Raw genomic sequence first — 12596 nt, 5'->3', positions numbered from 1 at the left:
GGAGCAAGGCCCCACAGTAGGGATGTAAATATTACCCATGGGTAAACTTTTTTTCTCCATAGAAACGAACCCTAATAGGAGGCACTAAATAGGTATGGGGACGAGTACAGAGAATCCCCGACTGGTCTCAAACGGAAATGGGGCACTAAATGGGAAAGGGGTCCCCTAACCCGATTATGTATATATATATATATATATATATATATATATATATATATATATATATATATATATATTTTTTTTTTTTTTTTTTTTGTTTACAAGTTGAAAGTTGAACACAAAATTCCTCTTATGGAAAAGTATCCCTCAAACCACTAGACCGAAACCACTTTATGCTATAAAATATATATTATTGATCTAAATATTATTGAGCTAGAATATAGTTTTTGTATTTGCAAATTCAATTTACTACTTAGACTATTGTGAAAGCTTATTAGTTTTTATTAAATGATCTAAATTTTTTGAGTAGAACTACTTAGTTGGTAGGGGGTAAGATGGGGAATCCCCTGACTACTCTCAAATGGGGATTGAGGCGGATATGGGGAATAATCGAAGTCGCGGATGGGGATGGCAAACCCGCCCCGACATCCCTACCACGCACGCAGGCCAAGCCTCCCTTTTCCTGGATATTAGAATGACCTCTGGCTCCCTTTAAATAAAGGCCCTGTTCCTAAAATTTACTCGAGAAAAGAAAACTTGCTTACAAGAGAATGTCCAGGCATGCAGAAGACACGTCTTAGAACTGAAGCTTTTTTTACAGATAATTTAACGTAAAGGATGTGAATTTAGATTGACTACATGTATCTTTCTCATAAGAAAAATAATTTGATAAGATAGATATGAACAAAAATGATGTGTACATTAATGTAATGTCTTGAGTGACTTATGTCAAGAGTGGGGTAGCCACTGTTCATTGCTAGTGAATTTACATTACTCATAAGAACCAGCAGAAGGGTTCCCAGAATTCTGCTCGCAATGACCATTCCTCCATGCATTACCACCATCTGAGCTGCTGCAGGCCTGATTAGGAAGGACACTGTTCCCAAGATCTCCATCCAAGCTCATTTGCTGGACTTCTTGAGGAGATAGTATCTTGATGCAGCGAACACAGTTCACAAACTCTCTGCAATATAAGTATACTGTCAAACAACTAACAAAGTTCATCGCGTAGCTTGGGTAGCACATCGAAACACTATCATTTTTCTTGTTCAATTATTCTTTTTTAGAAGTAAACAATCAATATTTATGCGTGTTGTGTGCTCAGGTATATAAAAGTAAGCTTTTAACCCAGTATCCAGGTTCAGGACAAACCTGTCAATGGGCTTATTGACAAATGCTATTTAACGACAAACCAGGATGGATTGACCATAAGCAGATTGCAAAGAAACTTGAATGTGACCATGTAAGGGAAATTTATTCCTAAGAGAATAAAGAATGACAATGGATTCTTAGTTTGGGGTGGTACAAAGAGATCTACCCGGTGAGTACTCTGTCACCCACAGGCAAGTTCTCTCTTCCATGATAAGATACGCAGAAAAAAGTAACAACAACAACAACAACAAAGAAAGAAATAAAGGAAAAGAGGCAAAGGTATTTAGAACTTACTCCCAAGGATCATCCCCAACTAACAAGACATCGCCCTCATGATCCACGTAAACAAGTTTCCAACCAATCCTTTGCCGGTCCTCAAGTTGACCCTCTAATCCAAACCTACGAGCAAGATCCTGCTTGAGCTCATCATAACCTGAATAACGAGCAATATCAATAGATCTCCCTACTGCTCCACGTTTGTATACCTTCATAAAAGAATAACAATTGTGTCAGCCCCATGTTTATTACTGAATTTTTTTAACATGTCCAATGGATCAGCTGAAACAACAAACCTTCGTGAAAGTCCTCATTCTCTGAAGCTGGGGTGGTGGAGCCCATGGACCTTGACTTAAGAATCCACTGTCACTTATGGTGGAATCCATTGAATTAAATGCCATATCTGGAACACCAAATGACTGGGAAACCATTGATGATGACAGTTCCTGCTGAACCTCTTTGGAATTCCCGTAATTGGTGAGCACGTTCCCCGAGGAAAGGTGATCGGGCGACTCTTTCATGGAACCCACAACACCTTTTGCTAGTAAAGGATCAGGAGTAAAAGGTATTCCTAGTGGCCCATCAATATTAACTCCAAACAGAACATTATTCCTCGGATCAACATGAACATCCCCATCATGACTCGTCTCTCTGAATAACATCGCCTGTTGATTAAATGAAGGCATTTGGAAGTTCTGTTGCAATGTTCCATCGTTTTGAGAAAGACAGACAGAAGTTGCTGATGAGGATGCTTCCAAGTAATCCATCTGGGCTGCTGAATTAAGGTATGTTTGTGGAGCAATATTCTGAGTCTTAGAAACAGGCAATGAAGGCTTGACATCAGCCTTAGGCTGCACTTCCTTTACTAATCTTGGGCCTGATACATGTTCTAAAGCACCTGAATTCAAAAGAGCCCCTGCAGACTGGACCAACTCTTCTGCCAAACCATTGCTGCACGGAATCCTACTGCTAATAGAGGGTTGAACTACATTCGGGTAGTTTGTGGACGGTGATGTGGAACAAGATGGCACATCATCGTTAAACACTGACTGGCCTCCACAACCAGCTGCTACCAATAAACCACTACCAGCAGTGGAAAGCAAATTGGTTGTTGGGTCCTGGGGAAGTACCAAACCAGGCAACTCACCAAGCATTGATTGTTGCTGCTGGAGCTTTGAATGCGAATTATGTTGGGAAAGATTAGAAAACCCTATGCTCTGTTGCGTATTGTTCTTCAACATCTGCGGTTGTATCATGTGCTGCTGAGGAACTGAGTTTGGGTTAGATAAGTTTTGAGGCATCTCAAGAATTTGCCTCTGCTGCTCTTGGAATTGGTTCAGTTGCGGAGGTTGTTGCTGTGAAAAAAGAGACTGTTGCTGCTGCTGAAGCTTCTGTAACAGCTGCAGCTGAATCTGATGATCAGACATTTGCAACTGTTGATTGGGTTGCTGAACTGCAATTTGGTTTTGTGGATGGCTCTGCCCATTATTAAGTTGATGTTGTTGATGTTGTTGTTGTTGTTGTTGTTGTTGCTGCTGCTGCTGCTGCTGCTGTTGCTGCTGCTGCTGCTGTTGCTGCTGATGTTGTTGCTGCTGTTGATGCTGCTGTTGTTGTTTATGCGGTTGCTGGTTATGATGGGGGCTAGACTGAGATTGTTGATTCTGGATCAGTGCATGCTGTTGATGAAAGCCATTCTGGACTAGAACTTGAGGTTGTAATAGTTGGGCCTGGGCTCCAGAAAGCGTTTGATTAATCAGATTCTGCCTTTGCTGCTGACCATTTCCATCCAGCTGTTGCTGCATCTGAATTAAGGACCCTAGTTGGTTCAAAGTCGTTGGTAACTTTGGAAGTTGATCTAGCTGTTGCGCTTGCTGAGGTGGTCTCTGAGCATTAAATTGTAAGTTATTCTGCTGCAATGCCTGGGGCCCCAGTAAGCCCAACTGACGGGAAAGATCAGCTGCAGCAAGATTCTGCATGACAGGACCGTTTAGAGAACGCATATAGTCAGGCTGCATGGTTGAGTTACCAAGGGAAGGATTTTGCTGCATATTCATCCACTGAGCTAAGCTCATTCCAGGCATAATAGCTGTCTGAGACTGGGGATCTTTAATGCAAATATCTTCACCGAGCCAAGGCATTGTTCTTTTGAAAAGGTTCTCCAAATCAGACTCATCATCTGCATTAGTACTATAAACTGTAAGTCAACCATTCTTTAAAACGTTTCAGAGATCTAACAGAATGCCATACCAAAACAAGATGCACTTTTCTGAATAAGCTCAATCATCATTCACCAGCAAGCCAGTCATATGATTTTGAGTGGAAAAAAAATTATATTTACATAAAGCCTCTGCTATTTTATTTTTTTAACATGTTCCATTGGTAGTATATGCCTCAAGGTCAATTAATTGTGGCATCAGAGAGAAGTCACCCATTTTCAACTGAAATGCTTAAGAAAAGGAACGAGCCTACTCTGACCAAGAATATCACTTGGGAGTTTCCTACATTGGAATGGGAATTACCAGAAGATGCAAGGAAAAGGTACAGTTTATCAAATAGACTAGATTATCCTCCAGAAAATATAGCACACCAAACGGTACGAGCCGAACCTGGCATTCCTGGTTGTCGGGGACGCTTTGATCTGAAAAATGGTGGTGGACAGATGAAAAATGGAGCTGCCACAGGTTCAATCTCCCAGATCGAGACCCGGTTACGCCTCTCTCCAGCAGTGGACTCATCCCAACCAACCTGAGTCAAGAAAGAACATTTGAAATTTACATGAAAAACAGTTTTTAATCAAACCTATATATAAGGTACATATTAAAGATACAAAACCGTGAAATATGACTATGAAGTTCAACCTGTAGATTGCGCCATTGCGAGTTTTTCCACCTTACAGGATCTAGATCGCTGATGCCTGTAATTGTACCCATATACCTGTAGATGGAGCAGAGTAATCCTTCAGTATTTTCAGAACTCTTTGTCAAAGACAACAAGATCAGAAGCTGTTTGTCATTAATCAGAAATATGCATAAATGTTTGGTTTGAGAAATTAACTCTTATGAAGGAGTCAACACTTTTTGGTCTGAGAACTTAACTCTTAAATGCACCCTCGCTTGCTAAAAGGATCAGATTACAGGAGAAAGTTTATATAAATGAATGGAAGCCAGTTTTGATAAAATATCACGTACTCTACTATTTGAAGAAGTTGGAAGATTGCCATTTTGGTTTATTGTAGAGAAATAAGGTTACCTTCTAGTTCCTGACTCTTCAGTTTCAAACATCATCCTGAACCTCATGCCCAGGGATACTTGGTTGTTGTACACTGCCTTGTAATACTTGGCTAAAGGGATAACAAATTCTGATGGGCTAGCCCTGCCAACGCAAATTTTACTTTTGTAAATATAATGCAGAATTGATATATTAGTTAAACAGCTAAAACAAAACCAATATCCTGATTGAGAAGTTTGTGATATCATTCATAACAGGTCAAACTAGCTCACTAAATTTTAAAAATACAGCTAAAAATAAAATAATGTATTGTCATTGACCTCGGGTTATAGAAGACTGTGAAGGGACTATTGTTTGCAGCTGCATGGGCCGCTGCTGCTAAGATCCCAATATGCATGCTGTCACTTGACAATACAGATGACGATATATTTGTGGGTTGCCTGTTAGCCCGTCTAATACCCAAGAGAAGCTGCTGCTTTTCATCTCTGTGAACAATGCAACAAATAAAGTCTATTACTAGGATTGATAATTCAAGACAAATAAGTAGGATTATTCTCAAAACCCATTTTTATTTACAGCTCGTTGTCATTTTGGAATAAATGCATGAGCCTTCGACATCTAACGATCTGGGTTTCCTTTTTACCTTATAAATAAGACAGAATCACCTGCAAATAGCCTCTTTCCACTCACAAATAGGCTCCAACCAGTTGTAAGTAGGTGACGTTTTGGCTGACCTGGTTTAAGGAAATGAGAACAGATGTCTAATCAGGTAATTAGGCTTGGGCAGATACATCAACCAATTTAGTAGACCTAATGCAAACAAGAGCTAGAAAGATAACTATCAGTCACCTATATGGCGGGTCAGATGGAAGAAAACAAAATACCTCGGTAAATATGACGAAAGATCCACGCATTATCATGCAAGTCTCTCGCTGTTAGTTCTTGAGCAGGAGGTTGCATCGAAAAATCCTATACATAAGTCCCAGAAAAGAACATTAATAAGACTGACAGAATGTATTTTCGTTCGTATGCACTATGCACTTGGGGCGAACTTGCTTACAAGAGAGGGAAAGATCTTCTCTGCTGCACGGCGGGGTACAGAGAAACCCCCATGAGTACTTGTATCACTTGCTGTCAAAGTTTTGCAGAAAAACTCAGTCTGTGGCTTATTTACTTTCAGTGCAAGATCTGAGGCTAATAATGCTTCCTTATCGTACTGCAATCAAAATTTTGTAGATTAAAGAAATAATATCTAAACAAGAAATATAATAGCAAAACAATGACAACAACATAGTCTTAACAGAGATGATGGCATCATGGCTTTGACTGTACATTTCGCATGCCATCTTTTTGAAAAGATATTGAAAAACTATGCCAATGTATGCATTCAACTCATTCCATTGATGCACCCAACCAATACACTATTCAAAGTGCGGGTCACCGGAGCCGGCAACCATCCAAGTATCCAACCACATATCTTTAAAGCTTTTAGAAAAAGGAAGTTTCAGGGTTTAACGGGTCTTTGTCTCTTTGACTGGGCCAACTGGAAAAAGTTCAGCATCTCTAAGAACATCATAAATCTATGGATTAATGTTGATCTTAAGCAAGATCTGCTAATACTTATCTCCTTCACCCACATGATGTTGTACTTCAAGAAGTAACATTTAGTTAATACTAAATTCAAGAAAACAAGAGGCACTCACCGAAGGAACAGGCTGAAGTGTCATCTGAGCATACACTTCATCGGTCTCTGCATCCGCCTAAAAAGTTTAGAGAAGAAGAATTCATTAACTACTTCAAAAAAAAAGATAAAATTTATTTGATATATTTAAAGTTAAACTAACATAAGCACATACATGCAGCGTCACATTGAGGAGAAGACATATCAGCTTGGATGGTAGATTCGGGTAGTTTGGTATGTGAGCATCTATATCTTTCTGCATAGAAGCTGCCACCTGGAAACATAACTTTTTTAGATCCTCTGTCAAATGATTATAAGCATGACATTTAAGAAAAGATAAAATTTTCTTGTTTCACAGTAAATATAGTATCCAATTACCAGCTTTTCTTTTTCAGTTTTTTCACCGGTTTTAGATGACCACCGCCACTTAGCAGCTAGTCAAAGTTTTACAAAAAGCACCAAATCAGAAACTCGTCAAAATTTTTCCAACGTCTTATAATCACCAATTTTAAAAGATAAGGGAAATGGTTAGAGATTTTCCATTTTTTTCCCCTTAACAAATTTATAGGCATTGAACCGATAATCTTCAACCCCTTTCCCTCATATAGAGACTAGGATCCACTCAGAACCAGTAAATTATTGGGTGGCTAAAATAATGAATATAAACTCCAAACACCCATTCACCACCAGAAATGGCATAAATTCAACAGTGCTTTAAGTTCAAAAATCGCAACTCACTAACTCCTAACAAAAAGAACCTTTTTCTTTTTAAAAAACCAACATAATAGCAAAAACTTCCAATTAGTTAATTTGATGCAGTCCGAACGTTACATTTTACACACTCAATTCCGGTCACGTTTTCCTCAAAAAAGACCATATAATTTCCCAAACATGTAAATAACGTGAATCATCACAAGTCAAAATTAGATATTTACCTGCTCACTATGACCTTGAGGAAAATAAACGACCAAACTTCCAACCGGCGGCAACGTAACAAGTGGTCCAGCACACGCGTGCCATAACTCAGCGTTAATACTCTTTCTCTCTCCTACACGTGTCATAATCTCATTAGCCAACACACAATTTCCTCAATTAAAAAAAAATGCGCGAAACAAAACTATCCCACCTTCATTCCCCACCGGCGCTAGCATTGCACCGGTCGTCGTCGGTGCCTTCATGGGCCGGTTTTCTGTCCCCAAACTCACCGGAAAATTACTTGGTATGGCTTATAAGTTCATTTCTCCAGGGGAAAAAGGCCGGGATCGGATATTATGAGTTAACTCAGCTGAAGAAGTAAGATGTACAGTCAGATCTCTCCGTTTACCGACAAGAGAGAGACACCGGGGAAAGGAAAAGATGTTGAGTAGCAATCAGACCAACAACAAAAAAAAAAAAAAAGCTGAACTTGTGTTCCCTCGAACACAGCTTACTTACATACAATAATAATAATTCAGACCCAGACACACAAAACACACAGCAACCCTTTTTCCACTCTTTCTTGCCTTCCTTTCTTTCTCTTTCTTTCTTCTCTCTTGACACTAAAACCCAGGCCACATGACCATGAGATGACAGCCTTATTTATTTATTTTATTTTTTCTTTCTTATTAACATCAAATCAGGTATGATGAAAGTGTTTTAATTCTTTTGTTATTTTATAAATTATTATTATTATTTATATGTTCTAATCAAGTTAGCTTCTCACCAACATCAGCACATGGGTGGCTTCAGTGTTAATTTCTTTACTTTTTCCCAAATAATGACCTAAACTTAACCATGGTTAAATGCGAAGAAACTTTAGTGAACTTTCCTAGTCGTAGTCACATTTTGGGAAATCTAATTTCTAGTAAAAGTCATTTTTTATCATTTCATCAACAAAAGACAAAACATGCTAAATCAACTTGGATAGAATTTGCAAACATAATCAAAACAGGCATATTAAAATACAGTTTGGAATACATAGATACACCAATATTAGGAGAATATACTGACCAACCAAACAAGTTGCATTAGTGTTGGCTCAAAAAAACTGATGGATGCTGGCTTGCTTGTTTTGATAGCTAGAATTTAGCAAGAATTTATTAACATAAACCATATACTTGTTTTTAAACTTCTCACTAACCATTTTTTTTTTAATTGCAATTCAGTTAATCCAAAATCATTCATTGTCCATTTGTCAAACATATTGGATAATATAGATGTTAAAAATGGATATTAGAAAAGAGCCTTTTTTGTTGTTGACTTTAAAATGCTATAATTGCTAGCTTGCACAAGAAAGGCAATATGTACTTCACTTTTGTTGTTAACTAGTTAACCTTCTTATTCTTATTGTAATTAATCTTCTTCTTCCCAAAAGAATATCCAACTCCAATAACCACTCTCCGAACAAAAACCTTCATTTAATTTGAGTCATATTATTCATAGACTCCAAATTGGGCTAGGCCAACTCCAAATTGTAGACCCTAATTTAGGGTCTACAATTATATTGGGCACTACATAGAGTCTCATACTCTCATACACCCCCCCCCCCCCCTACCAAAAACACCCAATTTGAAATAAAATCGGGTAACCAGTTAGAACTAGTTTTCCATATTTTTCTTTCTCTCTTCATGCTTCAGAGTTCAGACCCATCTCCATTTGGCAACCGCACTTTACACAATTCAAAGCCAACAAATTTACAAACTCGATCATTCGTGTTCTTCCTTGTTAATGTCTCTGACGGGAATGTGGGTGAAGAGCGATCTAGAGTTTTGCAGCTGGATATTGGTTGTAGTTAGAAAGAAACGTGGGTGAAGAAGAGTATAAATGGTACAAACAAAATTATTCCCACAAGTGGCCTATAACTCCTTCTGAAAAGGAAGAGAGGTTGTGTCAACGATATTGGAGTGCTAAGCTTAGAATGGTTTAGAAAATGAGAACTCAATGATCAGGCGGCTACTGAGTTTGATAATAAGTACAACTGCATCCCCGACCTTGAATGGCTGAAAATTATCATCTATGTGCTAATTCTGTCGGCTATTATGCATGTCAGCTTGTTATCCAAGGCCTATATGTTTACGGATTTTTGTTTGTAAAGTTTCATAGAATAATCTGGCATCTATTTTCGCAGCTTAACGTCTCTCTCTAAAGATCTTCAAACCACATTAAGTACCCATAATTAGTGATTATTAGGCTAAAGTTGGGTTTTGAAGCCGCTAGAGTTAGCTTAAAGTCGCTGAAGTTGGGTTTTGAACGATAATACAGTGTCGTTTGGAGCATAAAAATTTCAACACACTTTTAGACCAACTCCACCACATCGTTGGAATGTGGTTTAAACGATGTATATGTGTAGACTGTAGAATGAGTTCCATTTGAACCACTTCATGGGGTCAAATTAATGCGCCAAAAAACAATATAATCGAGTCATTTGGGAGTGCTTTATAGGATTGCCCCAAACCTAAATTCCTAAATCGAAACATTTCCAAACCGACTCCACCAAGTCGCTGGACATATGCCCCAGAACGACGCTACCACATCGATTAGCCTAGTTCTAAACGACTCCACCACATCGATTCAGTGCACTATAGAGTGATATGTCTGGGCCGTCCAAAGATATATTTTTGGAATAAATAGAACTTTGATTTCAATTAAAAAACACAATTAATATGGATATTTCAAACTTTTATCAATTAAATTTGATATTTGTAGAACAATGTAATGAAATCTCATGTAATGACATCATTTTTATTCTCTGTGTATATTAATTGATGTAATTGTGTGTTTTAAAAAAAAAATGAAATCAACCTTTTTAATTGTGTTTGTTGTTAAAGACTTGGAAATTTTGAAATGGGGGTGGGTTGAGAAGACAAAGAAGTTGGGTCTTTGAGGATAAGGGCAATAGGAGGTTGCAATAGGTTACTAGTGATAGTGATGTAGTTAGGAGGTGCCCAATACAAAATATATATTTTAGGGCAATGACAAATTTATAATAATTCTTTTTTTTTCGGAGTCTGCCTAACATAAAATGGAAGGTGCCCATAGCGAGTACCTTTAATTTTGTTTATCTATTCCAAATCAATTTTCATTTGGTTTCTCGTAAATTTTATAATATATTATACTACAAATCTATATCTAGCTCTCTTAAAACTTCACGACATCGACTCTTATTAAAACAGAAATTATTCTCCTATTGAAAAGATAAATTATAGCACTTCTAATTAAAATGAAAATCTTTCTCCTATTATAATGGGAATTTATCCCCTATTGAAGAAAAAAAATCTAAGACTTATAATTAAAACGATAATCATTCTTATATTAAAAACGGGATCCCTTCTCTAATTAAAAAATGAGGTTTTAAAATTTAATTAAAACAATTTGTTGAGAGATTAAAATTGGTTGTTAAGACTTAATTAAAACGATTTGTTATGAAATTACAATGGGTTAGAGACTAAAACGGGAATCACGATTTGCTACAAAATTTCTATATGTATAGTAAATGATTGTTGAGCATGTTTATAAAAGAGTCGGTGCATATGCACGCGCCTACTTTATAGTCTTAAAATTAAAACTTCCACAAAAAATATTTTTCAAGCTCTATTAAAATTTAACGTCATCTCTTATTAAAACCGAAATTTATCCCCTATTAAAAAAGATAATTTTAGCATTTCTAATTTAATATTAAAGCTTTCACAAAATGTATTTTTCGAGCTCTATTAAAATTTCACGTCATCTCCTATTAAAACGGAAATTTCTCCCTCGATTAAAAAGAACAATTTTAGCATTTCTAATTAAAACGGGAATCATTATCTTATTAAAACAGAAACTCCTCTACTAACGAAAAATAAAATTCTAGCACTTCTAATTGAACCAAGAATCACTCTCCTATTAAAACAGGAATCACTCTTCTTAATTAATTCAACTATTAAACACATAATCTCCCTACAAATTAAAAAACGGATTATTAAAACTCAATTAAAATAATTTATTATGAAATTAAAACAAGAATCATTTCCCCCGATTCAAACAATTTGTTATAAAATTTATATATGTATAGTTATAATTATTGAACAAGTTTTCAAAAGAGCCAGTGCACGTGCCTATTTTCTTTTCTTTTTTTTTTTTCCAAACCTTCCATTCCATTAACCAAGAGCAAAAAGTTCGTACAGACATGACTGGACATCATAGAAACCAAGTTTCACTACCGTAAGAACTTGGTTGTTACATACTAGCGACAAATTAGACGACGCTAATGTTGCCATAAGATGGACATGTTTGATCAACTCTCTAGGACAAAGGACAATTTTAAAGAAACTGAAACTAGTTTTGAGATGATAAATCTCATGCAAAATTTCAACAGAAGACCAAGAAACAGCTGCAGATTATCCATTTAGTTCTTGGACTATGCTCTTATTATCGGAACAAACTACCACTTTGCTAACACTTAGTTGACGGGCTTGTGCCAATCCGGTTTTTACTGCTTGCAGCTCTACCTCTTTGGCTGATCCTGGTACGACGTGCTTGCTTCCTGCATAACAAATATCATAATTCTATCTATTCATTGTATAGCCAACACCAACTTGCAAAGATATGGGGTCAAAACTGCCATCACAAGCAAGCGTAAAAAGCTCTGAAACATGCACTTTTGGAATCAGATGCTTCAAAACAATAGGAGGAGTATTAGGAATAATACTCTTACGTGTTTGCTCAAGCACCTAAGTATGAGAAATGGCCTTATAATGAGGATCAAAAACCAAAAAAATTCTATCTAACCAAATCATGTATGCAATAGATGCTAGGATAGATAAATTATGAGTAATGCTATCTTTTGAGTTACCATTGGAGATAACTTTTCTAACCACATCAGAGACAATAAAGTTTGGAGGCCAAAAATGCATGGCAAGGGGAGAAGCAAACCAAATCTTATCAAGACTAGGGCAGCTAAAAATAGTATGCTCTATACTCTCACACACAGACTGACAACGAGGGCAGATGGAAACAGAACATACATGCCTGCCAAATAACAACTTCCTAGTAAGCAAAATACCATTAAGCAGCTTCCACATAAAGAGCTTAATACGATGGGGGTATTAATATTCCAAACATGACTCCACATGAATTTAACGGA

At 37.0% G+C, this 12596-nt stretch overlaps 1 protein-coding gene across 1 annotated transcript; it reads right to left on the bottom strand.

Moving 5' to 3' along the window:
* Positions 1–805: 805 nt before the first annotated feature.
* Positions 806–8183, bottom strand: LOC147509376 (auxin response factor 19-like). The gene is made up of 14 exons (XM_086601697.1): positions 7623–8183; positions 7432–7544; positions 6672–6770; positions 6519–6575; positions 5876–6031; positions 5700–5784; positions 5459–5549; positions 5136–5300; positions 4837–4959; positions 4446–4521; positions 4194–4332; positions 1884–3763; positions 1606–1796; positions 806–1123 (listed from the first exon to the last, which is right to left on the bottom strand). Exons 1-14 carry the CDS (start codon positions 7672–7674, stop codon positions 931–933), a joined length of 3420 nt encoding a protein of 1139 aa, XP_086457823.1. The 5' UTR covers positions 7675–8183; the 3' UTR covers positions 806–930.
* Positions 8184–12596: the final 4413 nt, after the last annotated feature.

Source organism: Coptis chinensis, chromosome 3, assembly GCF_015680905.1.
Source record: "Coptis chinensis isolate HL-2020 chromosome 3, ASM1568090v1, whole genome shotgun sequence".
NCBI lineage: Eukaryota > Viridiplantae > Streptophyta > Magnoliopsida > Ranunculales > Ranunculaceae > Coptis > Coptis chinensis.
This window is presented reverse-complemented; position numbering and strand designations above follow the sequence as displayed.

Bases quoted from the DNA above. Each gene is read 5' to 3' on its own strand.
- LOC147509376 (XM_086601697.1), bottom strand. From the start codon at position 7,674: ATGAAGGCACCGACGACGACCGGTGCAATGCTAGCGCCGGTGGGGAAT. The intron at 4,960-5,135 runs GTCAATGACAAT...TTGCGTTGGCAG, and splicing joins ACAGTCTTCTATAACCCGAG to GGCTAGCCCATCAGAATTTG. The intron at 3,764-4,193 runs GTTCGGCTCGTA...GTACTAATGCAG, and splicing joins CCGACAACCAGGAATGCCAG to ATGATGAGTCTGATTTGGAG.